Below are 22,828 nucleotides of genomic sequence, written 5' to 3'. Positions count from 1 at the left end.
GGGACTGAGTGACCTACTTCTGTTCCTAATTCATGTGTTTGTATGTACAATCCCAGTGGAGAGTAAGCCTTTTTTGAAAAGGAACACATTTTCTCAGTGACCAGAAATAACTGAAGAACAAAATTTCAACACTACTTAATTTATTGTTGCCTATTGAAATCAAAGGTACTTTTGAATCAACACTCTTTTTTTTTTGCTGTGCACCACATCTCTGGCTGATAAGTAACATTACAAAAAATTCCAAAGTATTCCCCAGCACTCCAGTCTTGTTTCTCCCCGCTGCCCTCGGTAAAAACATCCAGTATCCTTTGAAAGTTATTTCGCCTAGCCTGGGTCTTCTAGATCCAGTTTTCATCAACAAGATTCACCTCCACATTAAGGCATTCATTAAATCCACAGAGCCTTTACCGTTGTGTTCCTGTCCTTTCCAACAGAAAACGAACTCTCACCGCATCCTGTTTAATTGTTAACAGAAAAAAAATCCCTCTCTGCTTCTCAAAAAAACTGTGCTTTTCTGTGAGATGCTTTGCAAAGGTGTTAAAGCTGTCACTTAACATTTCAATAGTTTCTGTCTATGTGGCAGCCAGATCACATGGGCATGTTTCCAAGCTGATTATCCTTTTCAGAATGTTCTATCTGAACTCAAGCAGACATTTTAGAACATAATATTTGTAACCTCCACTGCTCATGATGGGTACTTTAATCTTATGTTAGTTAAATTAGCTAAATTGATAACATGCAAAGCACCATTAGAATGTCTAATTTGAGGTTAGAGATAAAATAATTAGATGTATTCAAAAATTAATCTACTTTAACAAATCTGTATGTAACTTTTTTATAAGTTAAGGTTATGCTCAGTTCTGTGAACGTCTTGAATTTGTTAAAAATTCTCCTTTTTCTGTCACATCCTAATTTTAGAATCTTGACAATAATGTTTGTAAATGACAGTTAAATGTTTGAGATTGTTCAAGTTAATCTTTGAGTTTCTGTATGTATTTAAATAATAGTTTAAAGTGACATTTATTAATTCATCAGTTTAATGAACTAGAAGGGAAACTGCAGGTGAAAAATGGTGAAATTCGAGTTCTACGAGACTCTTTACGCCGTGTGGAATCTGAATTTGACCAGCAAAAAACAATGTACATACTTGGTGAGAAGGAGAAAGCAGAAGTTCAAAGCCAAAGAGAAAAGGAGCTCTCCAAAAAGGTATGAAACAAATAGAGCAGGAAAGATCATTTCCTATTTCAATTTGTATGACCTCTAACTTCGAATAAAGACTACATTGCTTACTAAGCCAGTGCCTTCAAAAGCATGCACAGACTACTTTGTTTAGATTTCCTGTGAAAAGTTGCATGTAAATATGCACTGACCTTGTGTTCGGCTATTCTGTAACTCCTGAGTTATCTCAGTTTCGTCTTTTCAATGGGCCAGAGGTTCTGTTTCATTCAGTGTCTGTCCTTCATTGGTTGTTTGACTTGGGAATTTGCATTGAATTATATTGGGCCTGCACAGTAACTGACTATTTGGTTCAACAGATACATATTGATTTTTATATTTTGCACAAACCTCCTCACATCTCTTGTTTTTTGTTTGCTATTATTGATGTGTGCTGCTTCGTTGCTGCTTAGTTAATATTGTATGTATTTGAAGAATAAGTTGAGTGCATTGAAATGTTAGAAAGGACAGTTTTAGTGTCTAATTTTCCTTTTGTCCCTTATCTGCACTCCATGATGTTTTGGAAGTAGATCTCTGATTGAGGGCACTCTTCAGGTTCAAGCTAAGGCAAAGAAAATCATTAAGTTTGTTGACAATGGAGACATTGGTTTTTGCCCATCCAAACATCAGTATATGCACCAAGATATTGAAATGGAGCTCCTACCTTTTATACTCCCCAGCCCACCTTGACTTTAGTTCCCCAACATGTGGAATCTTGAAGTTAATAGTAACAGTGCCACTATGGAATTCTCTGCCTCTTGGCATTTTGGGATTAATTTAGGCACTTGGATTGCAGTTGTTCAAGAAGATGGCTCATCATCTTCTCAAGGGCAACTAGGGATGAGCAATAAATGCTGGTTAAGATTGTGACAACCAAATCCCATGAATGAATTATAACAAAATGCCCCTTTTAAGATTGTTGCTACTTAAATTTTACAATGGCAATTTTTTGCTAAAAGCCCATGCTGCTACGTTCCTTTTCAATTTAATTCACTACATATTGATGTTAGCTTAGTCTTTTGTCTGGATAAATATATTTTTAATGGTGTGTTTTTTTTAAAATTTAGGTACAATCATTGCAGTCTGAACTACACTTCAAAGAAGCAGAGATGAATGAATTGCGTGCAAAACTCAAAAGTTGTGAAAGACTAACCAAATCTGCAGTCCCAAGTGTTGCAAAAATCAGGTACTTGAGGCAAACTAAATGAATGTTTTATATTTGGCTTTTGAGAGTGAAAGACTTCTTTCAAGTCTGTATTTGTTCCTCTTCTGTTTTTTTATTTATTCTGTGAAGGCATTAGCTGTGCCACATTTGCAATAAACTTGTTCGTGTAACATCCATAAATCCTGTCCTGTGTGAAAAGGTGAGCATTACAATTAACTGGTTTAACAGGCTAGCTGGACTATGTAGTTTGTTTCATCCAATCAGAATGGCTAATAAAATGCTTTCTTTCAAAACCAGGAAAATTATTCTAAAATTTTCAAGTTGATTGTTAAGGATAATATATTGCACAACATTTATGGTTTGTGTGCAGTTTGAAAACCTTGATTCTTGGGCAACAGATCAGTTTGTGTGTGATAGTTGTTTTAGGCAAGAGATACAGATTTTTTTTCCCAGTCACCTGAAAATGTCAGTTTTACTATATTGCTTATATGCATTGCACAGGTGAGAGGCATGTAATGAGCTGCTGGTAGTTTGCCTTCTTTCTCTCATCAGCTTAGCTAGCTAAATACCACAATTATTTAATTTTTAATTGTAAACATCAATTTCACTCAACTGTTTTTCAATTTGTACTATGTTACTTGCAACTAGGCATTGAAGATTGTACACTGCAACAAAATGGTAATTGAGATTCTTGGACTTAATACATAAATCTTCAGCATTATTTCATCCGTATGGGTGTTGGGAAACTCAACTTGAATGTTCTTACATTTATTTGCTCAGATTTGTGTTTTGGCTTGGGTATTCTCATAATGAATACTGTACTATGGACATTTTATTTTAAAATCTTTGCTCTTCATAGAAGAAAATGTTAAATTCTCATGCCTGATATTTAGTCTCTTAATTATTGAATTTAGTTGGCTCATTCAGAGGGCTATTGAACTAGAAGAGAAAACAATGTGAATTTGAGAGTGAATTTGACCTTACTTATACTGATCTACCTAAAAGTTTATTTTCAAAGAATTACCAAATTCGTGTATCAAATTATTGAAAGCAGCTCATTATCACCACCTCCAGAGGCAAATGCTGGCCAGCTATGACCAAATCCTACGAACCGATTACAATTAATTCTTTTAGTTGAAAAACATAAACAAAATGACACTGATTCCTTAGTGGATTATTGTGCTAAATTCAAATTATTGGAGTATTGATACACATTCAAATATTAATTTTTAATATTTGCCTTGATATCAAAAATAGCTGTGATCAAAATGTCTGTTTAGCCCTAGGAAAAACTCATCTGGATCCATTAAACCTGAAAGTAGTCCTTTTCAGATTGCAAGGAATTATTTTCCTGATAAAAAAGCATTTGCTGCCGAGATGTCTCCTGTGCGTTCGATTTGTTCTGCTCCAGCAGCGAACCGGATCTTGGCTGATCAGGAAGGTGATTTTTTTTTTTCTCATGACATTTATTTTGTTGGTTTGATAAACTGCAAGTGTTATGAACTTGTCAAAGGTATTTTTTGAATTTTTATCATCAAGATATGAAATTTCTCTGTGAAGAGTATTTGAATCATTGGTTAGCATGTCTTTATCTATTTAATTTTGTATATATAAGAACCTAAGCAATAGGAGCAGTAGTCATTCAGCTCCTCAATTCTATCATGGCTGACCTGCTTTTGGCCTCCATTTTTTTTAATCCCAGCTCTTTATAGCCTTCAATTCCTGGGTTAAAATATCACCCTTCTACTTCTGCATTTTTAAATACTTTCAGCGATCAGCCATCACAGATCTTTGAAGTCGGCAATTCCAGGCATTCACTACCTTCTGAGAGAAAAAAAATTCCTTCACACCTCAGTTTAAAATGAGCATCCGTTATTCTGTAACTGTGTCATAGTTGAGTCAATTTAAATCGCAATAACAGTTATAATGCCCTTGCGTTATTTCCTGATTTATATTTTGTCCTACAGTGATACACCTCATCAGAGGTCTGTAGATGACTTACACCCTTGACATTGTTCCCTTGCTGTTCTTTATTACCACCCAAACAGTTCCATCTCACAAGCCATTACACCTGAATAGCTATTCACTATTGCATGATACATTTCTTTGTCAACATGGCTACCCTACACTATCTAATTTTTCAGTATGTCAAATTTCCTTGAATATTGAGTTCCCGGTCTTGGTCACCCTTTATGAGGATGAATATGTTTTATTCATGATCTACAACTAGCTAGTATGATTATCCCGCGTACTTTTGATCTTGAAACATGTTTTAACCATCCATAAATCTAAACACAGCCTTTCTTTTTGACTTCTTTGCTTTTTTAAGTTGTCAAAAAAATTGATGGAATGCAATCTGGAGCTGCAGAATTCATTTTCAGGAACTACATTTTCTGAAAATAAATGTGTCACTGATCCAAATTCCATGGTATTCATTGGGCTTGAGCTTTTAAAATGCCACTGTTAGTCATCAGACATTGAAATATATTAGTTTAAAAAAAAATCAATGTAAATAACTGACTTTTAGCTGAGTTTGGTGCAGAACAGAAACAACAGTCATCACAATATTAAGAAACAAATGAATTTTAAAAAAAAAACAGCTTTTGTTACATCAGGTCTGGTAGAGAGAGAAACAGTGTTGATATTTCAAGTCCAATATGACAACCAGTTCTGTCTCCATAGTTGCTGCCAGATCGACTCAGATTTTCCACCATTTTCTGTGTTTCTTTCCGATTTGCAGCATCAACAGTATTTTGTTTCTAAAAGCATGCCTTTCCTGCTTGCTTCAGATCAGTCGTCTTGGAGCTACTCTTGAGTAGGGGCTGCATCTATGGATTCCCACCAATTTTTTTGACAACTTAAAAAAGCAAAGAAGTCAAAAAGAAAGGCTGTGTTTAAATTTATGGATTGTTAAAACATGTTCCAAAATCAAAAGTACGCAGGATAATCATACTAGCTAGTTTTCATATTCCCCTTATTTTCATCATGATTATTGGTACAGAACCAGCTGTATTGGGTTGTTGCTACTTGCTCCCTTACATGACTCTGGGCATCAACAGAGGAATGCGACTCTTAATTAAGGAGAACAAGATTAAAGGCCTGGATGTAATTGGATTTGCATGCCATTGCTGCACCCTTTTACAGGCACTCTTTACCATCTTATAAACCAAATAACAAACTTTCATATTACCTATTGTCTTCAGTTTGTGTCAGATATTTAACACTGTTTGTGACATTACTGCTAAACAGTAGGTAACCTAGAAATAAACAAAAAATAATTTTGATGAAAAATAAATAACTGCTCTGATGTACTAAATTGATGCCAGGCCGAGGAACTGAATTGAGTGAAGCACAGCAGGTATTGTTGCTGGAGCGTATGCTGTTTGTTGGATCACGATACTTTTATTGATAACAATATAACATCAGGAGGAAGATATTCGAGTAGTAAGATCATGGAATATTTGATATAGAGAGAATTATTGGAGCTTTAAGGTCATGAGGGATTTGAACATAAGCTTAAGTGTTTGTCTCTGTGCCAAACTGGAAACAAATATGGGTCCATATGCACAGAGATGATGCAGTGAGTGAGACTTGATGCTTATTTGAGTATGGCAGCTGGCTTTTTTAATTTGCAGTTTACACTGGGTGTAGAATGGGAAGCTACCCAGGAGAGCAGTGTATTAGCATTGTCTAGAGGTAATGTAAGGCATTAATCTGTGTTTCAGTGTAATATTGGATGAACCAGGGTGTAAATGGATGATGTTATGGAACTGTTAATTAAGAATTCAAATTATAACTTTTAACACTTACAGACACTCAGGATTTGAAAGAGTTGCAAATTACCAAGAGGAAAATGTCGAAAAAGTGTCCCTCACTTAATTCCTTTCAGGGAAGATTGTCTCATAGCAGACAACCTGCAAGTAAGTAATTATGATATTAATGCATAGGTGCAATTTGGCAGAATATGAGCCCATGCCAATTAATTCCTGATGCTGTAGGTTATGGGTTTGGTGATGCAGTTTCCATGCCTTTAAAAATATTGGTGTCACCTGGTAATATGCCCTGGACACTCGATCTATAATGGCTTTTATTCCAGACATGACACATTGATTTACTCAAGTGTTGATTCTGCATTAAAGAGAAATCTATATTCAGTAGTGAAAAATGGATATTCTTTTGTTATGAGTCAGGCAGTGTTTATTTTAGTGTAGTAAAATTCAAGTAGTGTTTCTTATAACTGGGCTACAATTATTAATTTACAATTCAAATTTTTGTGAACAACTTTGTATCAATACTTGGCAATTAGGTGATGATTACTGCATTAACAAACAGATGACTGTTATAAAAGTATTGCACTATTCAAATGTTTTCAATCTTCAAGTGTTGGATAGAATTCTTAGGTGACAATCAGACTCTTATATAATTTTGTAGGCATATTGCAATCTCTGAGAGAATGGGAGCACCTCCATTAGTCTCTGACGAAACCTCTTAAAATTGCACATACTAAGTTCCTGTGGTTTCTTGAGTAGCATTGTAAATTGTAAATTTGATCTTTTATGGGGATTGTGAGAAGTTCGTATATGATGTATTGGCTATTCTATTCCTAGAATCTCACTTCTTCATGATCTCTTGAAGATGAGCATATATTCTGCCTATATTCATCTCACTCTCAGGTGCCATCCTGGAGTAGCCTAGGATTTTGGAAGAATGAGGGAAGAAATTTTCAAAATGTAGGGAGGTGTTAATGTCAAATCATGATGAATACTTAGAATTCTGTACATGAAATGTTAATGATCTGAACTATGTCATTGTACAGAGAACCTAAGAATTGTCAAAGCACTTCTTCACTGGCATGAGTTCACTAAAATCTTCATTTCTTAGATACTTTCTCGTGTTCATACCTTTTAACATTCCTTAGTGGAACTGAATTCCTTCTCACTGACAGCATTTTTAATCCCCCATCCTCCCTCCTTGAGGCTGTAGGTTATGATATATCTGAAATTTATGTGCTCAGCCAGTTGCCATAGGTGTGAATTATTGGGTTTGTGACTTCACCCTAATGTGTGAATTTTTTCAGAGGTGGATTAGGGATGAAAGTCAGTCAAATGATAAACAGAGGAAAGTTTACATTTTTATTTGCTTGTTTGTGTGTATTAGAAATATGAAAATAACATTTTGATTCAATTTTAATTGAGTTAAAGGTACAGTTTTGACATTTGTTTTCAGTTTGCGTTATTTAGTTGGAGGTGTATTTTCATCTATATAGGTGAGGAGAGGCAGGCAACTTGGTCCAATGCTGATCTTCAAATGGCTAATAGAACGGGCAGAGAAGCAGTCAAAGGTGAGGCTTCTCAGACTTTCAATGCCTTTGTTTATTATCTCCGACTAAATATCCTATTTATTACTGAGGTAAATTTAAACTACTTGTATTTGTAAGCCACTCCTATAACTATGACCAGTCCTAAGGCCCTTGCACAAATTTGATCTTTTGGATGAACCAGTATGTTGATTTTGAAGAGAAGTGTCTGAGGTGGGATGACTTAAGAATAACTATTGCAAATATTTCGCAGGTTAAATGTTCCTAGATTGCTATCAAGACTGCTCCATTGCTCCAAACCACCTGTTAGCAAATGTAATACTATGAGTAAATGGGCCAATTTTGTAATTTTTGTCATTAGAATAGGTCTTGTTTCGAAGTTGGACATCATGGTGGGAAAGAGCTGATGTTGTTGTGCAGGCTAGAAATTGTTTAACTTCTGTTTTTCTTAGGCATTAGTTGTTGGCTTCAGCAACGTAGTGATCTCTTTTTATTGTGGAATGTGTGCTTCTTAAGGTGCTGTACTGATGACTGTGTTGCTGAGCCAACCAGTTGGACCTGGAACTTTGGGATTGAGCCACCTTCTCAACAGCAGTCCTGAAACATTTTATGGTTTGATCCAACAGCATAGTTCCACTGGCAAGTAAGTATAACTTATTGCTAGTGAAAACAGTAAATGTAATAAAGTTCCATATCACCAATGCAAAAAATTAAACAGCCCTAATCTTACATTTTTCAAAAGAATTGGAGAATTTGCTGTAATTGTTGGCGGATAGTGCAAAGAAATCTTTCTGAATAAAGAAATGATCTTATTTAGTTCCAAAGTTGGAACGAGTTCTTGTTTCAGTGGATCATTTTGCCAGTGAATTGCAGTATTTCCCAGCATAATACTGATGACAAAAATCTATTAATGATTTCCTATATGGATGGAATGGTGATATGGGTGAATAAATTGCAGCAGTTTACAATGTCTAAGCACATTTGAGGAATATGCAGTAACACATTGTGTCTTCTCTAAAATGAAACTTATTCCTTGTTTTGAAATTATATGGATGTTTGTAGCTTTAGCATTTTTAATTTTAATCTCTTAAATTCCAGCAAGGCAATAAAGGATGTTTTGAGTGTTCATCCTGCTTTGCTGAAGTTTCTTTCGGTAAATAATTCATTCCTGACAACTGTTTTGTGTTTAAAATGCATTCAGCCAGCTTTTCTTTTGGAAATTGAGCAATATTTTTAAAACACCAAATTATGTCCCAAGTATAAAGTAAAATCTTGCTATGTTTAGATAGACAAATAAGTTAGCTTCCAGGATGGCACTTAAATTCTCAGAATTTGAACTCTCTCTAATTCTGAGACCCCCATCCCCCTACAGGACACACTTTCTCTTTTTGTTGTCTCTTCTTGGTCTTGACTACTACTTTCTCACTTGCAGCGCATTCCTTCAATCTTTGAACAATGATTATATTATGTGCCTATTTTGCGTCTTAAAAATGCCATATTCTGTTTCAAGTATCATCAATTTATTTCTAAATCTCTGCATGACTGGGGAAGGCGATGGCCTAGTGGTATTCTCATTGGAATGTTCATCCAGAGAAGAAAGTGAGGACTGCAGATGCTGGGGATCAGAGCTAAAAATGTGTTGCTGGAAAAGCGCAGCAGGTCAGGCTTATGCCCGAAACGTCGATTCTCCTGTTCCTTGGATGCTGCCTGACCTGCTGCGCTTTTCCAGCAACACATTTTCAGCTCTGTTCATCCAGAGACCCAGGTTCAAATCCTGCCTTGGCAGATGGTGAAATTAAGAGTCTAATAATGATCATGGATCCATTGTCAATTGTCAGAAAACCCCATCTGGTTCACTAATGGAAAGGAAGGTGCCATCCTTACCCAGGTTTGGCCTACATGTGACTGCAGACTCACAGCAACGTGGTTGACTCTTATGTGCCTTTTGAGCAATCAGGAATGGGTCATTAATGCTGGTCTGGCTAGTGGCGCCCACATCCCACGAATGAATTAAAAAAAACAGTCTGTTTACAATCGTCAAAATCATAAACTTTGTGCCCTGACTGCTGCATTTATTATATTTTTATTATTTTTAACCTCCGTTCCTTTTTATTTCCGGCAGCAGCTAAAACAAAACATTACAACAATTTGTCTTGTTTGGATTATCATTGTTATGATGTTTAAGAGGTCATTGTTCCAATATGTATCTAACTGTCACAACATTTAGCCTTCCTTAAAGTTACATTTAAGACAGAGGCAAGGAGTTTTTCTTTCTCTCATAGAGGGTTGGGAGTCTTTGGAACTTTGTCTTACTCAAAAGACATTGGCAGCATTGTCCCTGAATATTTCTCAGTCAGAGATATACCCTTGGTGAGTGTAGTGGTGAAAATTATGAGGGGTAGGCAGAAATGTAGAACAATCAGGTTAGCCGCGATCTTAATGATAGAGCAAACTTGGGAGACTGAGTGACTTACTCCTGCTCCCAATTAATTTTTACAAACCTGCTCAATTTTTTTTTCAAAGCGGGTCGATAACAAATATACAGAATATTATATTGTTTAAAACAAAACATTTGTTGTAGTATTCAGTAACTCTCATGGGTTTGTTTACTCAAGGGCTGGATTTCACTTCTGGTTATGTGATATTTCAGTTGGCTTATGTTTCTTAGGTTCAATCCAGCATACCAAGTTCACTCAGCCAGTCCGGATGCAGATCAATAGTTCTATAGTAAACTTGATTAGACTATCCAGAATATGTCCAAAATTTAAAAATCCAGATAATAATGTTTTAAAATAACATATTTTATTTTGTAGCGGGACTTCATTAGCTGAGAAATCTTCTGAAGTTGAAAAAAAAGAAACACTTTCCGGTCTAAGTGAGCTTCAGCGTTTAGCTATGTGTGGCATTAATATGCTCATCTTTGACCAAGAATCATCGGAAGAAAAATTGGACACCACAAAAGCTACTCATGGACTGAGTACTCAAAATGACCTGTCTAGTGCAGTTCACCTTTTGCCATTAATTGATTATTACCTTGGGACTTATTGTCAAGCTTTGCAGACTGAAAAAGTAGGAAGAAATCCTGCAGGAAGCAGAAATTGCTGCTCCTCCAGTTCTGTAGAGTCTACTGCCTTAAATGTGGATGATTGTTTTAATAATTTGGAAGATTTTGCACTTTCAGCACTTGGTGTTTTATATCATCTTGTATCACATAGTCAAAAGGCTGGAAAATCTTTGTTAGTCCCTACCTGCAGTCAAAGTATTGGAGGTAGCACTATCATCACGACGCAATCACATACGAATGCAACACTGAGTAGGCATGGAAACGAAGATGAAGCAGGAGCATCTGAACTTCAAGAGGAACATGTTCAACGACAGGGATTGGTTGGTTTAGAACAACCTCGGCATCATTTGTTCAACAAATTGCTGCAACTTTCTGATCCTGTGGTTATAAGTGTCTCTCATCGAAGAGAAAATCTGCAGAATCTAAGCCTGAGAGTTCTGGGGAAGGTCGCAGAAAGCACTACTACTGAACTCCTCTGCAGGTAAAGTAAAACAGAATAAGATCTCTCTCTCACTAATAAAATTTTATCAACAAGTATCACTATGAATCCTGTGAAGTCCCAGGTTAAATCACCCTTGTGCTCTGAGTTTGCTGGTGGTAACTGGGTTGACAGCAAATGTACGGTGATTGCCCTCTGCTCCCCTTGGTTATATAAAACGAGTTTTGATTGCTATTCCTGATCCTTATCCAGTATCCCTTCCAGGTAGTGCCACAGGTCAGCTCTAACTGTCATAGGTTTACATCCTTTCTAGTTATTGGATTTGCCATCTGGGCATTTCGAATAATTTTAGAAGGCCTTATCTGTGTTTTAAAGCCCAACTGGGATTGATTTGTCTTTACAATATCTAAGTTTTTCTTTTTTTTTAGATTAGATTACTTAGTGTGGAAACAGGTCCTTCGGCTCAACAAGTCCACACCGACCCGCCAAAGCGCAACACCCAGACCCATTCCCTTACATTTACCCCTTCACCTAACACTATGGGCAATTTAGCCTGGCCAATTCACCTAACCTGCACATTTTTTTGGATTGTGGGAGGAAACCGGAGCACCCGGAGGAAACCCACGCAGACACTGGGAGAATGTGCAAACTCCACACAGAGAGTCACCTGAGGCGGGAATTGAACCCGGGTCTCTGGCGCTGTGAGGCAGCAGTGCTAACCACTGTGCCACCATGTCGGAAAAAAATACAGTCCAAGTAATAGTGGCAGACAAGTCTGGCAACTTCAACCATCCAGAAATCTTCTGATTTAATTTTCTAATCTGAAATAAATGCAACCAGGATACTTTTAAAAATGTATTGAACTGTTTGTTTAATTTAGTCATGACGATTGATACTTTTGTAATTAAAATGTTTGTGACAGCATTTGGTAGAAGCTTTATCCGTTCAAATCAATGTAAAAATTTCAAAACAATGCAACTATTATTGTGTTCAGCAAAATTTTTTATCCAATCTGTGGATCATTCTGATTAGACTGTTAGTCTGATGTTGCACAGGCTTTCAAATGTTAAATTACATTGTGATCTGTTGCTTACATGGACAATAGTTGAGCCATTCAGACTTTAATCCAGAATGTGATCATGTGTTTTGCAAATGCAATTGATCTTTTGTTCTTGCTTTTTTTTTGCCAGGAAGCAGTTCTTTGAAGTGTCAGGCGTGCTACTTGTTGAGCTTGCCCTTATTTTTCAAATTAATGCATGCTTGTATGAATTTAGAATGCATGCAATGAATGGGTTGTAGGCTCATGAGAAGTCTTTTGAGGCTGAATATTCTGTGGTCAAACTACCTTAGAATCATAGAATCTTGTAGCTCAAAAGGAGGGCATTCAACCTATTGTAAGCACGCTGGCTGTTTGAAAGCACAGTCATATTCTTGATTGTGCCTAGACTATTTATTTGCCTTTTTTTTTCTCAAGGGCGATGGTTCATGATCATTCCAATCTGATAAATGGCAGAATTACCCAAATAATAGCACTCAAATTGGCTTGAAAGACAGAGGGAGGGAAAAGGCTATCATTAAACTGCTACTTCTATGATCAGTTTTTATTTAGCTATTCTGCAGGAATCCTGCTTCCATTGCCTTTTGAAAAACATTTGAGAAAGAAAGACAGTGAGTTCCTTGAGCATTCAGGTAGGTTGCATGCATGTTGTGAGAAAACTTAAAATAGCTGTGATTGGTTCATCAAAATCACAAGCAACATTTGAGTATTAACTGGAATTGGTAATTCGAATCATTTGTTGCTGTGTGGGCCTTTAGCTCGCAATTAGTGATTTTAGAATTGAATTTTTGAACATGCAACATATAAAATGTTTGATATTGGCTGTCACTTACATAATTCCCTCTTAGGGTGATTGGTCTTAAAACGTATTTTTCACTTTGTGCCAAAAGTGATGGGAATCTTTACATTTTTGTGTTTGTTTCTCCTCTGGCTATAAAAAGATTAAAGGTATTTGGGTTTTAAGTCTTGATATATAATAGACTCATTATAATGAGGTCTTTTTAAAAATATTGTACTGGACAGGGATGAAAGAAAATTGAAACCCAGTTTCCATACTTTACAGTCCATAATATTTTTTGAAGTCGAAAATGTGTTTCTTGACTCCTTAGTGTCTGTGATCAATTTGAATAACCAGCAGCAAGTTTTTGAAATAGAGGATACATTATGCATTTGTAACACTCATACTTTGTGTCTGCCCTGGTTCTCATCCAAGCATAGTTCAAAACAATAGTGAATTTTTATAAGTCGTAAATTACAAGCTATTCTTTTGTTTACATATTTGGCTTGTCTAAGCAAAAGCATATATTGCTTGCAGGTTTGCAAAGGTTGGTGTTCTCGCTGCTGGTGTGAGGGTTCTGTGGATTTGATAACTGGAGTGTCTCATCAGAATTGTTGATGGATTTCCTCACATTGATGGATTTTCAATTAATCATGAAATTAGTTACTTTGTAATCCTCGAGAGCTCTGCTGGTAGACGCAGCCTCCTCTGGAGGTTCACAGTATTGCAGAAACCAATCTTCAGTCTTTTCAGTTCACTCCATGTGACATCAAGACATGGTTGCAGGCACTTGATACTGAGAGCAATCAGACAATAATACTGAAAATAGATGGGAACGCCACTCACTAGCCCTTCTCTGTCACTGGATCAAACTATTGGAATTCTCTAAAGCCATTGTGGGTCTACCTATAGCACATAGACTGTAGAGGTTCAAGAAGACAGCTCAGCGCCACCTTCTCAAGGGTAACTAGGGATGGGTAATAAATGCTGGCCCAGTCAATGAGACACACGCATCCCCTGAGTGAATAAACACAAAGCTTTTTGAGTTCAGCTACAGTATTAGGCCTCATGTGGCATCAAGGAGTCCTAGCAAAACTAGAGTTCATGGGAATTAAGGAAAACTGTCTACTCGTTGAAGTTATACCCTGGTGCAAGGGATGATCTTTGTGTCTTTGTTTTTGGAGGTTAGTCTTCTCAGCTCTAGGATATCTTTGCAGGAATTCCTTAGGATAGTGCCCTGTGCTGAGCCATCTTCAGCTGCTTCATAAATGACCTTCCCTGCATCATAAGGTCAAAAATGGGTTTGTTTGCTGATGATGCCACCAAATTCAAAACTACTTGAGACTCTTTTCAGATACTGAATATTGTGAAGCATTTCATACTCAAATGCAGCAAAGTTGATCACCGTCCAGGTTTGTGTTGAAAATAATAGGTAATATTTGTACAAATGCCAGACAATGACCATTTCCAACAAAAGAGCATCGAACCATTGCTCCTTGACATTCAGTGGCATTGCCATCACTTGAATTCCCCACTATCAATATCTTGGAGAGTTAATATTGACCCAAAACTGAATTAGACCAGCCATATAAAGACAGTGGCTGCAAGAACTGGTCAGACGTGAGGAATCCTGCCTCAATTCACTCCCTCCTATATCCTCAAAGCCTGCCCAACCACAATAAAGCAAAAGTCCAGAATGTGATGCAGTACTTCTCACTTGTTTGGCTGAGTGCATTCCAATGACACTTGGAAAAAGCAACCCTCGTGATTATCCACACACCTCCAGTGTTTAATAGCAGCAGTATCATCCCATGCAAGATGCATTGGGCAGCACGGTGGCTCAGTGGTTAGCACTGCTGCCTTACAGCGCCAGGGACCCAGGTTCAAGTCCCACCTTAGGCGACTGTCTGTGTAAAGTTTGCACATTCTCCCCGTATCTGCGTGGGTTTCCTCCAGGTTCTCCGGTTTCCTCCCACAATCCAAAGATGTGCAAGTTAGGTGAATTGGCCATGCTAAATTGCCCATCGTGTTAGGTGTGTTAGTCAGGCATAAAATATAAGGTAGGGAAATGGGTCTGGGTGAGTTACTATTCGGAGGGCTGGTGTGGATTTGTTGGGCTGAAATGCCTGTTTCTATACTGTAGGGAATCTAATTTCACTGCAGCAATTCACCAGGGCTCCTTAGACAGCCACTTCCAAATCCACAGCCACTTCCATGTAGAGGAGTAAGGGCAGAAATTGTGCTGGTTGTGTTCCCATTATCAGTTCCCCTCCAAACTACTTATTGTCCTGACTTGGAAGCATATCCCTTTTCTTTTAGTAGCCTTGAGTTAATTCCTGGAAATCTCTCCCTAAGGGCATGGTGAGTTTACCTACAGCACGTGGACTACAACAGTTGATCAAGGAAGCTTACCACCAGCTTCATGAGGACAACTAGGGGCAGGCAACAAACGATGGTCCAGTTCCCAAGAGAGTATTCAAAAAGCTAGGCCCGATGCAGGGTCTAGTTATTGATCCTGTGCTGTAAGTGTAACTTATGCCACTTATGACATTATGGGAAGTCTGCAGGAGCCTTCCTGCTTTTCTAAATCATCAAAATATACATTTTCCACTTCACTGCACGGTGCATGATCCTGAAGGTGTGTTCTATGTAGGTTGGTGATCCCAATTTATGTGGGAAAGCTGTAGTAAATCTGTTATCTAAAATTTGAGTGGGCAGATGTTAGATAATGCAGTGCAATTTATTTTAAGACCATTGCCATTCTGATTCCATCAATTATTAGGTGAATTAAAATTACCTACTTGCTTTGCTGTTTCCCTCTTTGGTCCCTTTTGTCCCCCTGCACTTTAGACACCACACCAATTATTTTCATTTCCTCCACCCTTCTCCTCAGCACAGTTATCAGACAAAACTGTTGAACGTTTTCACATTGATGTAGTATTGCATTTGTAACAAAGATGGTAACTTAGAGTACATAATGGTGACTTGTACGTAAGTGAGCTACCTAGGAGATAGAAATTAAATAAAACACTGGTAAAAGCTCATTTTGGTTTGTTATTTTTCAAATTGCTTTTGAGTCAGAGACGTAGCTCTTGATGCAAATGCTTTTAAAATGCAATCACGTGCGAAAGAAATGGTCATTAGGCAAAAAAAAAATTGCAAACTGTCATTATGCAGTTAATTGCTTAGGCTAAATTTGTTTGGATTTTGTCAGGTTCCACCAATTATTAAGCAGTGAAGTGCTGCTGCGGTGCCTGTCACTAGATTCTTCATGCTCTATTGTCCTCCTTGTCGTCCAGCTCCTGGCAAACCTGACAGATCATGTGGAACTGGCCTCGAAGTTCTGCTCACAGTCGGGTGAGAGAAAATTCCTTATTAGTTCATCAACTTGTTTTTGCGTTTTCCTTTCAATACTGGATTAGGTTTGTAAGCTCAATGCAGAGCATTTGTTGGATAAATAAAATTGAAGTGATTCTAGACCAGCTACATTTTAAAAGTAGTTAAAAGGACTGGATGTTGATTAGTAAAGTAAATTTCATGAATTTCAAAAAAAAGCATTCACTATAATGCATATAAAACTATCTCCTAAAAGTCTGCAATATTTAGAGTATTCATATGGATAGGGGACTGGCTAATTCATAGACTGTTACATTAGGGGGCAATTTTAGGATGGCAACCCATAACAAATGGAGTACCACAGATCTGTGCTGCACCTACAGTTATTTAGAATGTATAGTCATAATTTAGATGACAGTCACCAAGGTTGTGGATGACACAAAAATAAGTGGCAAGATAAGAGGTGCAGATGACCATGTTTGTAGAGGTGTATGGACAGGCTAAGTTAACAGACAGGAACTTAGCAGATGGCATGTAATGTGAGGTTCTGTACTGAGGCAAGAAGAGTAGAAGAGCTAAATATTTATTGAAATGGAAAAAGATTGCAAAAACCTGCCGCACCCATGAATTAGGGAATTCTTGTCCATGAATTACCAAAACAAAAGCTTCCAAATTCATAGGGAAGATAACCAGATAGTTGGCCTTTAATTCAAAGGGAACGAACTATAAAAATAGGGTGTTTTTTGCTTAAAAAATACAGACACTACCCGCATCACACCTGAAATTCAGTGAACAGTTTTGGTGATCTTATCTAAAAAGAGGTACTGACATTGGAGGTAGTCCAGAGAAGGTTTTAACAGTTGATAATGGATTGATGGAGGAATTTTCTTGAAGGTTCAGTGGGTTGGGTTTGTACTCATTGGAGTTTAGAAAAATGAAGAGAGGCTACATTGAAACATCCCTGGGGGACCTGACAGGGTAGATGCAGAGGCTGTTTCCCATTGAGGGATAGGAAAGGAACAGAGGGCATAATCTGACAATACGAAATGGTCCATTTAGGACAGATTAGATTTAGATTAGATTACTTACAGTGTGGAAACAGGCCCTTCGGCCCAACAAGTCCACACTGACCCTCCAAAGAGCAACCCACGCAGACCCATTCCCCTACATTTACCCCTTCACGTAACACTACGGGCAATTTAGCATGGCCAGTTCACCTAACCTGCACATTTTTGGACTGTGGGAGGAAACCGGAGCACCCGGAGGAAACCCACGCTGACACTGGGAGCATGTGCAAACTCCACACAGACAGTTGCCTAAGGTGGGAATTGAACCCGGGTCTCTGGCGCTGTGAGGCAGCAGTGCTAACCACTGTGCCACCGTGCCTGAAAAGGAATTTTCTCAGGATGGTGAATCTGTGGAATTCTTTCCTGCAAAGGGCTTTTGAGGCTGTTTTGTAAGAATATTCAAGGCTGAGATAGACAGATTAGTAATTCGTAAGAGAATTCAGGATTATGGGGAAAAGACAAGAAACTGGAGTTGAGCATTATTAGATCAGTCATGGTCTCATTGATTAGTTTGTGCATCTATGGTCTTATTAGTTAATTCTATCACTGGGAACTGTAGTAGTGGCACTTGTCAGAACTGAATTATCTTTGACTTTGGTGCTCTGTTGAAATATATTTGTTTGCCCTTATTTGTATATTCAACACGAAGGCTATTTGTGGGAGAGGAGGATCTTCAAAATTAAACAATATTGCCAAATTAACACAAGAAAGAATGCATTAAATGTGTGCCTGGTGACAGCTGAAGAGTACTGTTGAGGGATGCCTGACATGGGTCAGTGTCCAGCTGCCATTTATTTTGAGCAGGTGTTGCGGGTTCCTTCCTGCTTTCACAATTCAATCTTGTTAACCTTTCACAATTCAGAATTCAGCACTGGCTGAATTCAAAGTATTCTTGTCTCCAGATACACAGTAATGTGCACACGTCTATACTTAGCATCACCGAGTTTCTTTAGCAAGTGACTTTGATCTTTTATAAAATCTTATTTGCAAAACTGTGCTACCTTTAGTGTTGACTTCCAAAACCTTGACAGTCCATGAGACAGGAACAATGAATCTGGATTTATTTTCCTCCTTAACACCATCATGTTGTGTTCTGGAAGCTTTTTGTGTTAAAAGCAAGTTATCGCTTGCTTAAGCTTAAGCTAATACCTGAATGTTGATTCCTGGTTTCCAGCATTCTGGCTCTCAATCACCCAAAATGTCTTTCCTGTGAGAGTTTGTGACTTCTGCAACATAGGGCACATCACTGAATTTTTAAAATTGGACATTGCAGTCATGGATTTTAGTACTTCATAATACATCGTATTGGAGTTCCAGTATACTGTAGCATTAGTGACTGAATTGTACAATGAAAATCACACCTGGATTCTGTGACTGAGTGCATTGAGTAATAAATGCACAGTACAAGGAAACAGTGCATCATTGCAATCAATTTGCTTTATCCTAAAAGTGCTAATTTTCAATTTGTGTATAAAAACAGAATTCTTCAGTTTTACGCTTCACACAATCTGGCGATAATATAAAAGTAACTTGGTACTTCACGATGATTGTTTTAGTATTTTGTTAAGTTAATAAATACTACTTTCTCCTTCCAGCATCGTGTTTGTTTTTCAATCTATATACATATATTTCCTCCAGACCTGATAGTACTGCTGCAGACAGGCTATGGCTCCAGCTTGAACAAGAGGTATGTTACAGACATAGAGTCAGAGAGTTACATAGCACGAAACGTCCTACGCGCTAACCAGACATCTCAATCTGACTTACTCCCATTTGCAAGCATTTGGCCCATATTTTTCTAACCCTTCCTATTTATTTACCTATGCAGATGCCCTTTGAATGTTGTAACTGTACCTGCCTCCACCATGTCCTCTGGCAGTTTGTTTCATACCCCCTTCACATGAAAAGGTTATCCCTCAGGTCCTTTTTTTAAAATCTTTCCTCTCTCACCTTAAACCTATGCCCTCTATCTTTGGACTTGCCCACCTTGGGAAGGCAACCTGTCCGTGCCCCTCATGATTTTATAAGTTTCTGTTGGGTCACCCCTCAGCCTCTGCTCCAGAGAAACAAGGTTACAGCCTATTCAGCCTCTCCCTATAACTCAAACCCTCTAGTCCTACTAGCGTCCCCTGGAGACCATGTGATTTAAACTTGGTAATCAAACTATCATGCGGAACTTTGCTGAATGCTTTGTTGAAGTCCTTATAAAGAACATCTAATGCACTGCCTCTATCAATTTTCTTTGTCACATCTTCAAAAAAAACTCCCAAGTTATGAGACACCATTTACCATCTGCAAAGCCATGTAGACTATCCCCACTGAGTTCTTGTTTTTCCAGTGCATGCAAATTCTGTCCCTCAGAAACACTTCCAACAACTTAGCCACACTGATGTAAGGATACAATAATTAGAAAGTTATACTGCAAATGAACAGACCATTTTTAATGATTCACATGCATTATGTCAGTTCTTTCAACTTTAGCATTTTGAGTGACCGCATAAGTTGTAAAATCTTTAACACTTGCTTCAACTGAAAATAATACAGATCTATAGTTTAACATGATTATGGCATAGCTTTTATCAAATGTGACATTACATTGTTTTATTTCATTATTTATTTAATATCATATTGACTCCAGATAATTTTAGAATCTTGTTTGAAATTTAATTTTAATATTTTGAGTCACAAGTAACGTATGATCAATGAATAAGTTGATTTTAAGCAGTAAATCCTACAAGGTGGAGGAAAATACATGCTAATAATTATACAAGTTTTCATCTTTGTATCAGGCTACAATTATGTTGGTACTATTGGTGAATTGTTTGAATGGTCTGATCAAGTTTGTACCTGAGAGAAAATACGCCATTATTAACAAAAAATCGTATCATTTGAAACAAACTTTTTTGTGACTTTTCAATGTTATTAGGTTATTCGATTCCTCACCAAATTTGGATTGTCCCATTCTGGTGCCAGCGCTATATTGGTAGAGTCTGACTGTCCATGCAACACTGAGGTAACCAAAGGAACTTAATGTATAAAAAAAGACTTGGAATTTTATGATAGAGATGCATCATTTGTCCAGCCTGAACCAAAGGACTTAATCAGAATCGAGCTTTGATTATATTTTTTATTTAAAGCTCGTTTAGCAGGTAGTCAACCCAACCACCCCGTAGCCCAACATTTCAACTCCCCCTCCCAATCCACCAAGGACATGCAGGTCCTTGGACTCCTTCATCGCCAGACCATGGCAACACGACGGTTGGAGGAAGAGCGCCTCATCTTCCGCCTGGGAACCCTCCAACCACAAGGGATGAACTCGGATTTCTCCAGTTTCCTCATTTCCCCTCCTCCCACCTTGTCTCAGTCAAATCCCCTCGAACTCCGCACCGCCTTCCTAACCTGCAATCATCTTCCTGACCTCTCCGCCCCCACCCCACTCCAGCCTATCACCCTCACCTTGACCTCCCTCCACCTATCGCATTCCCAATGCCCCTTCCCCAAGTTCCTCCTCCCTACCTTTTATCTTAGCCTGCTGGACACACTTTCCTCATTCCTGAAGAAGGGCTGATGCCCGAAACGTCGATTCTCCTGTTCCTTGGATGCTGCCTGACCTGTTGCGCTTTTCCAGCAACACATTTTCAGCTCTGATCTCCAGCATCTGCAGTCCTCACTTTCTCCTCCAGTATGTGTTTATTGTCAGGGTGACAAGCAGCATCTGTCCAATTTGGATTTGTTATATAAGCATATAGTTCTAGCCTAATTTGACATTGTGGTTAGACTATCTGGTGTCAGATCCTGAACTCAGGATTTAGGCTACCTTTATTTGTCAATGTGAAAAGACAACATGTCATTTAGATGTTATATTTGCAATATTAACTTTATCTTTGTTCTTCAATTTAAGCAAATGTTATTGAAGTTTTTATTTTTGTAGATATAAAAATGTAATCAAAATATCTAAGCAATTTTGAGGTAGCTTGGTTTCTCATGCCGTCAGGCATCCTGACTGTCCAATAAGACATTTGTCAATTATGTTTTCAGGGTTGCCAGTCATACAGACTTACCTTTGCATCTGTTTTCCATATTTGAATTACTTATGCATTGTGTTACAGATATTTTGACAACTTATTTTATTCTCAACACATTTCACAACAATTACCAGTTCGAGGGGAAAACCACTATTTATAAGTCACGAGAAGAGAGTACTGATAGTTGGCAAGTGGACTCTGGCAAACACGTTGTCCTGGAGAATGCAATTATAATGCTGATTAACAGTAAACAGCCAGTCTTTGTAAAAATTTTAAACCAGGCAGGTTCTGGTCAGTGCATTGCCTTGAGAAATGCACCAGTGAGTAGGCTGTTAGCTATTTTGTTGTATTGAAGCAGGCACAGTGTGTGTCTGTGTTCTTTCTGTCTGCTAAGAACAGGATACTATAATAGTTAGTTTTCAGTACATGCAAGTATGCTACACCTCAAGCATGACTGACTGTCCTAAATTGGTTGTCTCTGTAATTCTTTGCATTTTCAGGTTTATCTAGCAAATGTGTCCAATTGCAGAATTATGACTAATAGTAGAGTTGTGAATTTTCAGCACGAGCTGTTTGGACACGGTCAGTTGCACTGTTTATTGTAAACAGCTGAAGGGACATGCTGTTTGATATGTGTTGTCAGTTTCTGGGGCATACAGCCTCTCCTATGTATATGACATCACACTGGCATTGAAATTCATATACCATCTTCTCACTTGTCATAGCAGAACTCTGTTTTGGATCCATGGCAGCATTCTGAGAGGAAATTAGCAATATGAAACAGGAAAATGTGGATTTTAATGTTGCCCAAAGCACAAACATACTACTGGGTGCATGAAATCAGGAATTCATCATAATCCCTGTGACAAAAAACATGGTGGACCAGAAGGTGCAGACAGACATGTTGGTGGCCTGGGTCAGGTTGAAGCCAATGACTGTGTTGCACAATCGACTTCTTCCCTTGGCACGAAATTATTCAGTAATTGGATGCATTTTGGTGGTAATACAGTGTGAAGGTGGCCTGGCTAAAGATGAAAACGATGATAGTGCTGCAACAGGAATTCTGCAAACTGTTCAACCTGGGGTACAATTGGAATCGCTAACAAATAAATGAAAAAGTAGCAGAAAAATCAAATGAGTAATTGCTTGGACTGGGCTGAATAATAAAATGAAGTATGCTTCACTTGATAAAAAATGAAACGGCATGGAAACAGACCCTTCAGTCCAACTTGTCTATGCTGGCCAGGTTTTCCAAAGTAAACTAGTCCCATTTACCTGCCTTTAGCCCATACCCTTCTAAACCTTTCCTATTCATATACATGTGTAAATGTATTTTAAATGTTGTAACTGTACCTGCATATACCC

At 37.9% G+C, this 22,828-nt stretch overlaps 1 protein-coding gene across 11 annotated transcripts in view; it reads left to right on the top strand.

The window, feature by feature from the left end:
* atrip (ATR interacting protein) overlaps positions 1-22,828 on the top strand; it is a 125,557-nt gene that overhangs the window by 92,608 nt on the left and 10,121 nt on the right. For 10 of the 11 annotated variants that reach the window (XM_072582093.1, XM_072582091.1, XM_072582090.1 and 7 more), the window contains 10 exons: positions 1,036-1,206; positions 2,283-2,401; positions 3,661-3,821; positions 6,193-6,300; positions 7,647-7,721; positions 8,214-8,340; positions 10,511-11,242; positions 16,250-16,392; positions 19,034-19,125; positions 20,365-20,451. In XM_072582093.1, the coding sequence (XP_072438194.1) occupies positions 1,036-1,206; positions 2,283-2,401; positions 3,661-3,821; positions 6,193-6,300; positions 7,647-7,721; positions 8,214-8,340; positions 10,511-11,242; positions 16,250-16,392; positions 19,034-19,125; positions 20,365-20,451 (1,815 nt within the window). The remainder of the gene's footprint in view (positions 1-1,035; positions 1,207-2,282; positions 2,402-3,660; positions 3,822-6,192; positions 6,301-7,646; positions 7,722-8,213; positions 8,341-10,510; positions 11,243-16,249; positions 16,393-19,033; positions 19,126-20,364; positions 20,452-22,828) is intronic. The other variant, XM_072582101.1, reaches the window with a different exon arrangement.

The sequence above is a fragment of the Chiloscyllium punctatum genome, chromosome 12 (assembly GCF_047496795.1).
Source record: "Chiloscyllium punctatum isolate Juve2018m chromosome 12, sChiPun1.3, whole genome shotgun sequence".
Lineage (NCBI taxonomy): Eukaryota > Metazoa > Chordata > Chondrichthyes > Orectolobiformes > Hemiscylliidae > Chiloscyllium > Chiloscyllium punctatum.
The sequence above is the reverse complement of the archived record's forward strand: the minus strand, read 5'-3'. Positions and strand labels throughout refer to the sequence as shown.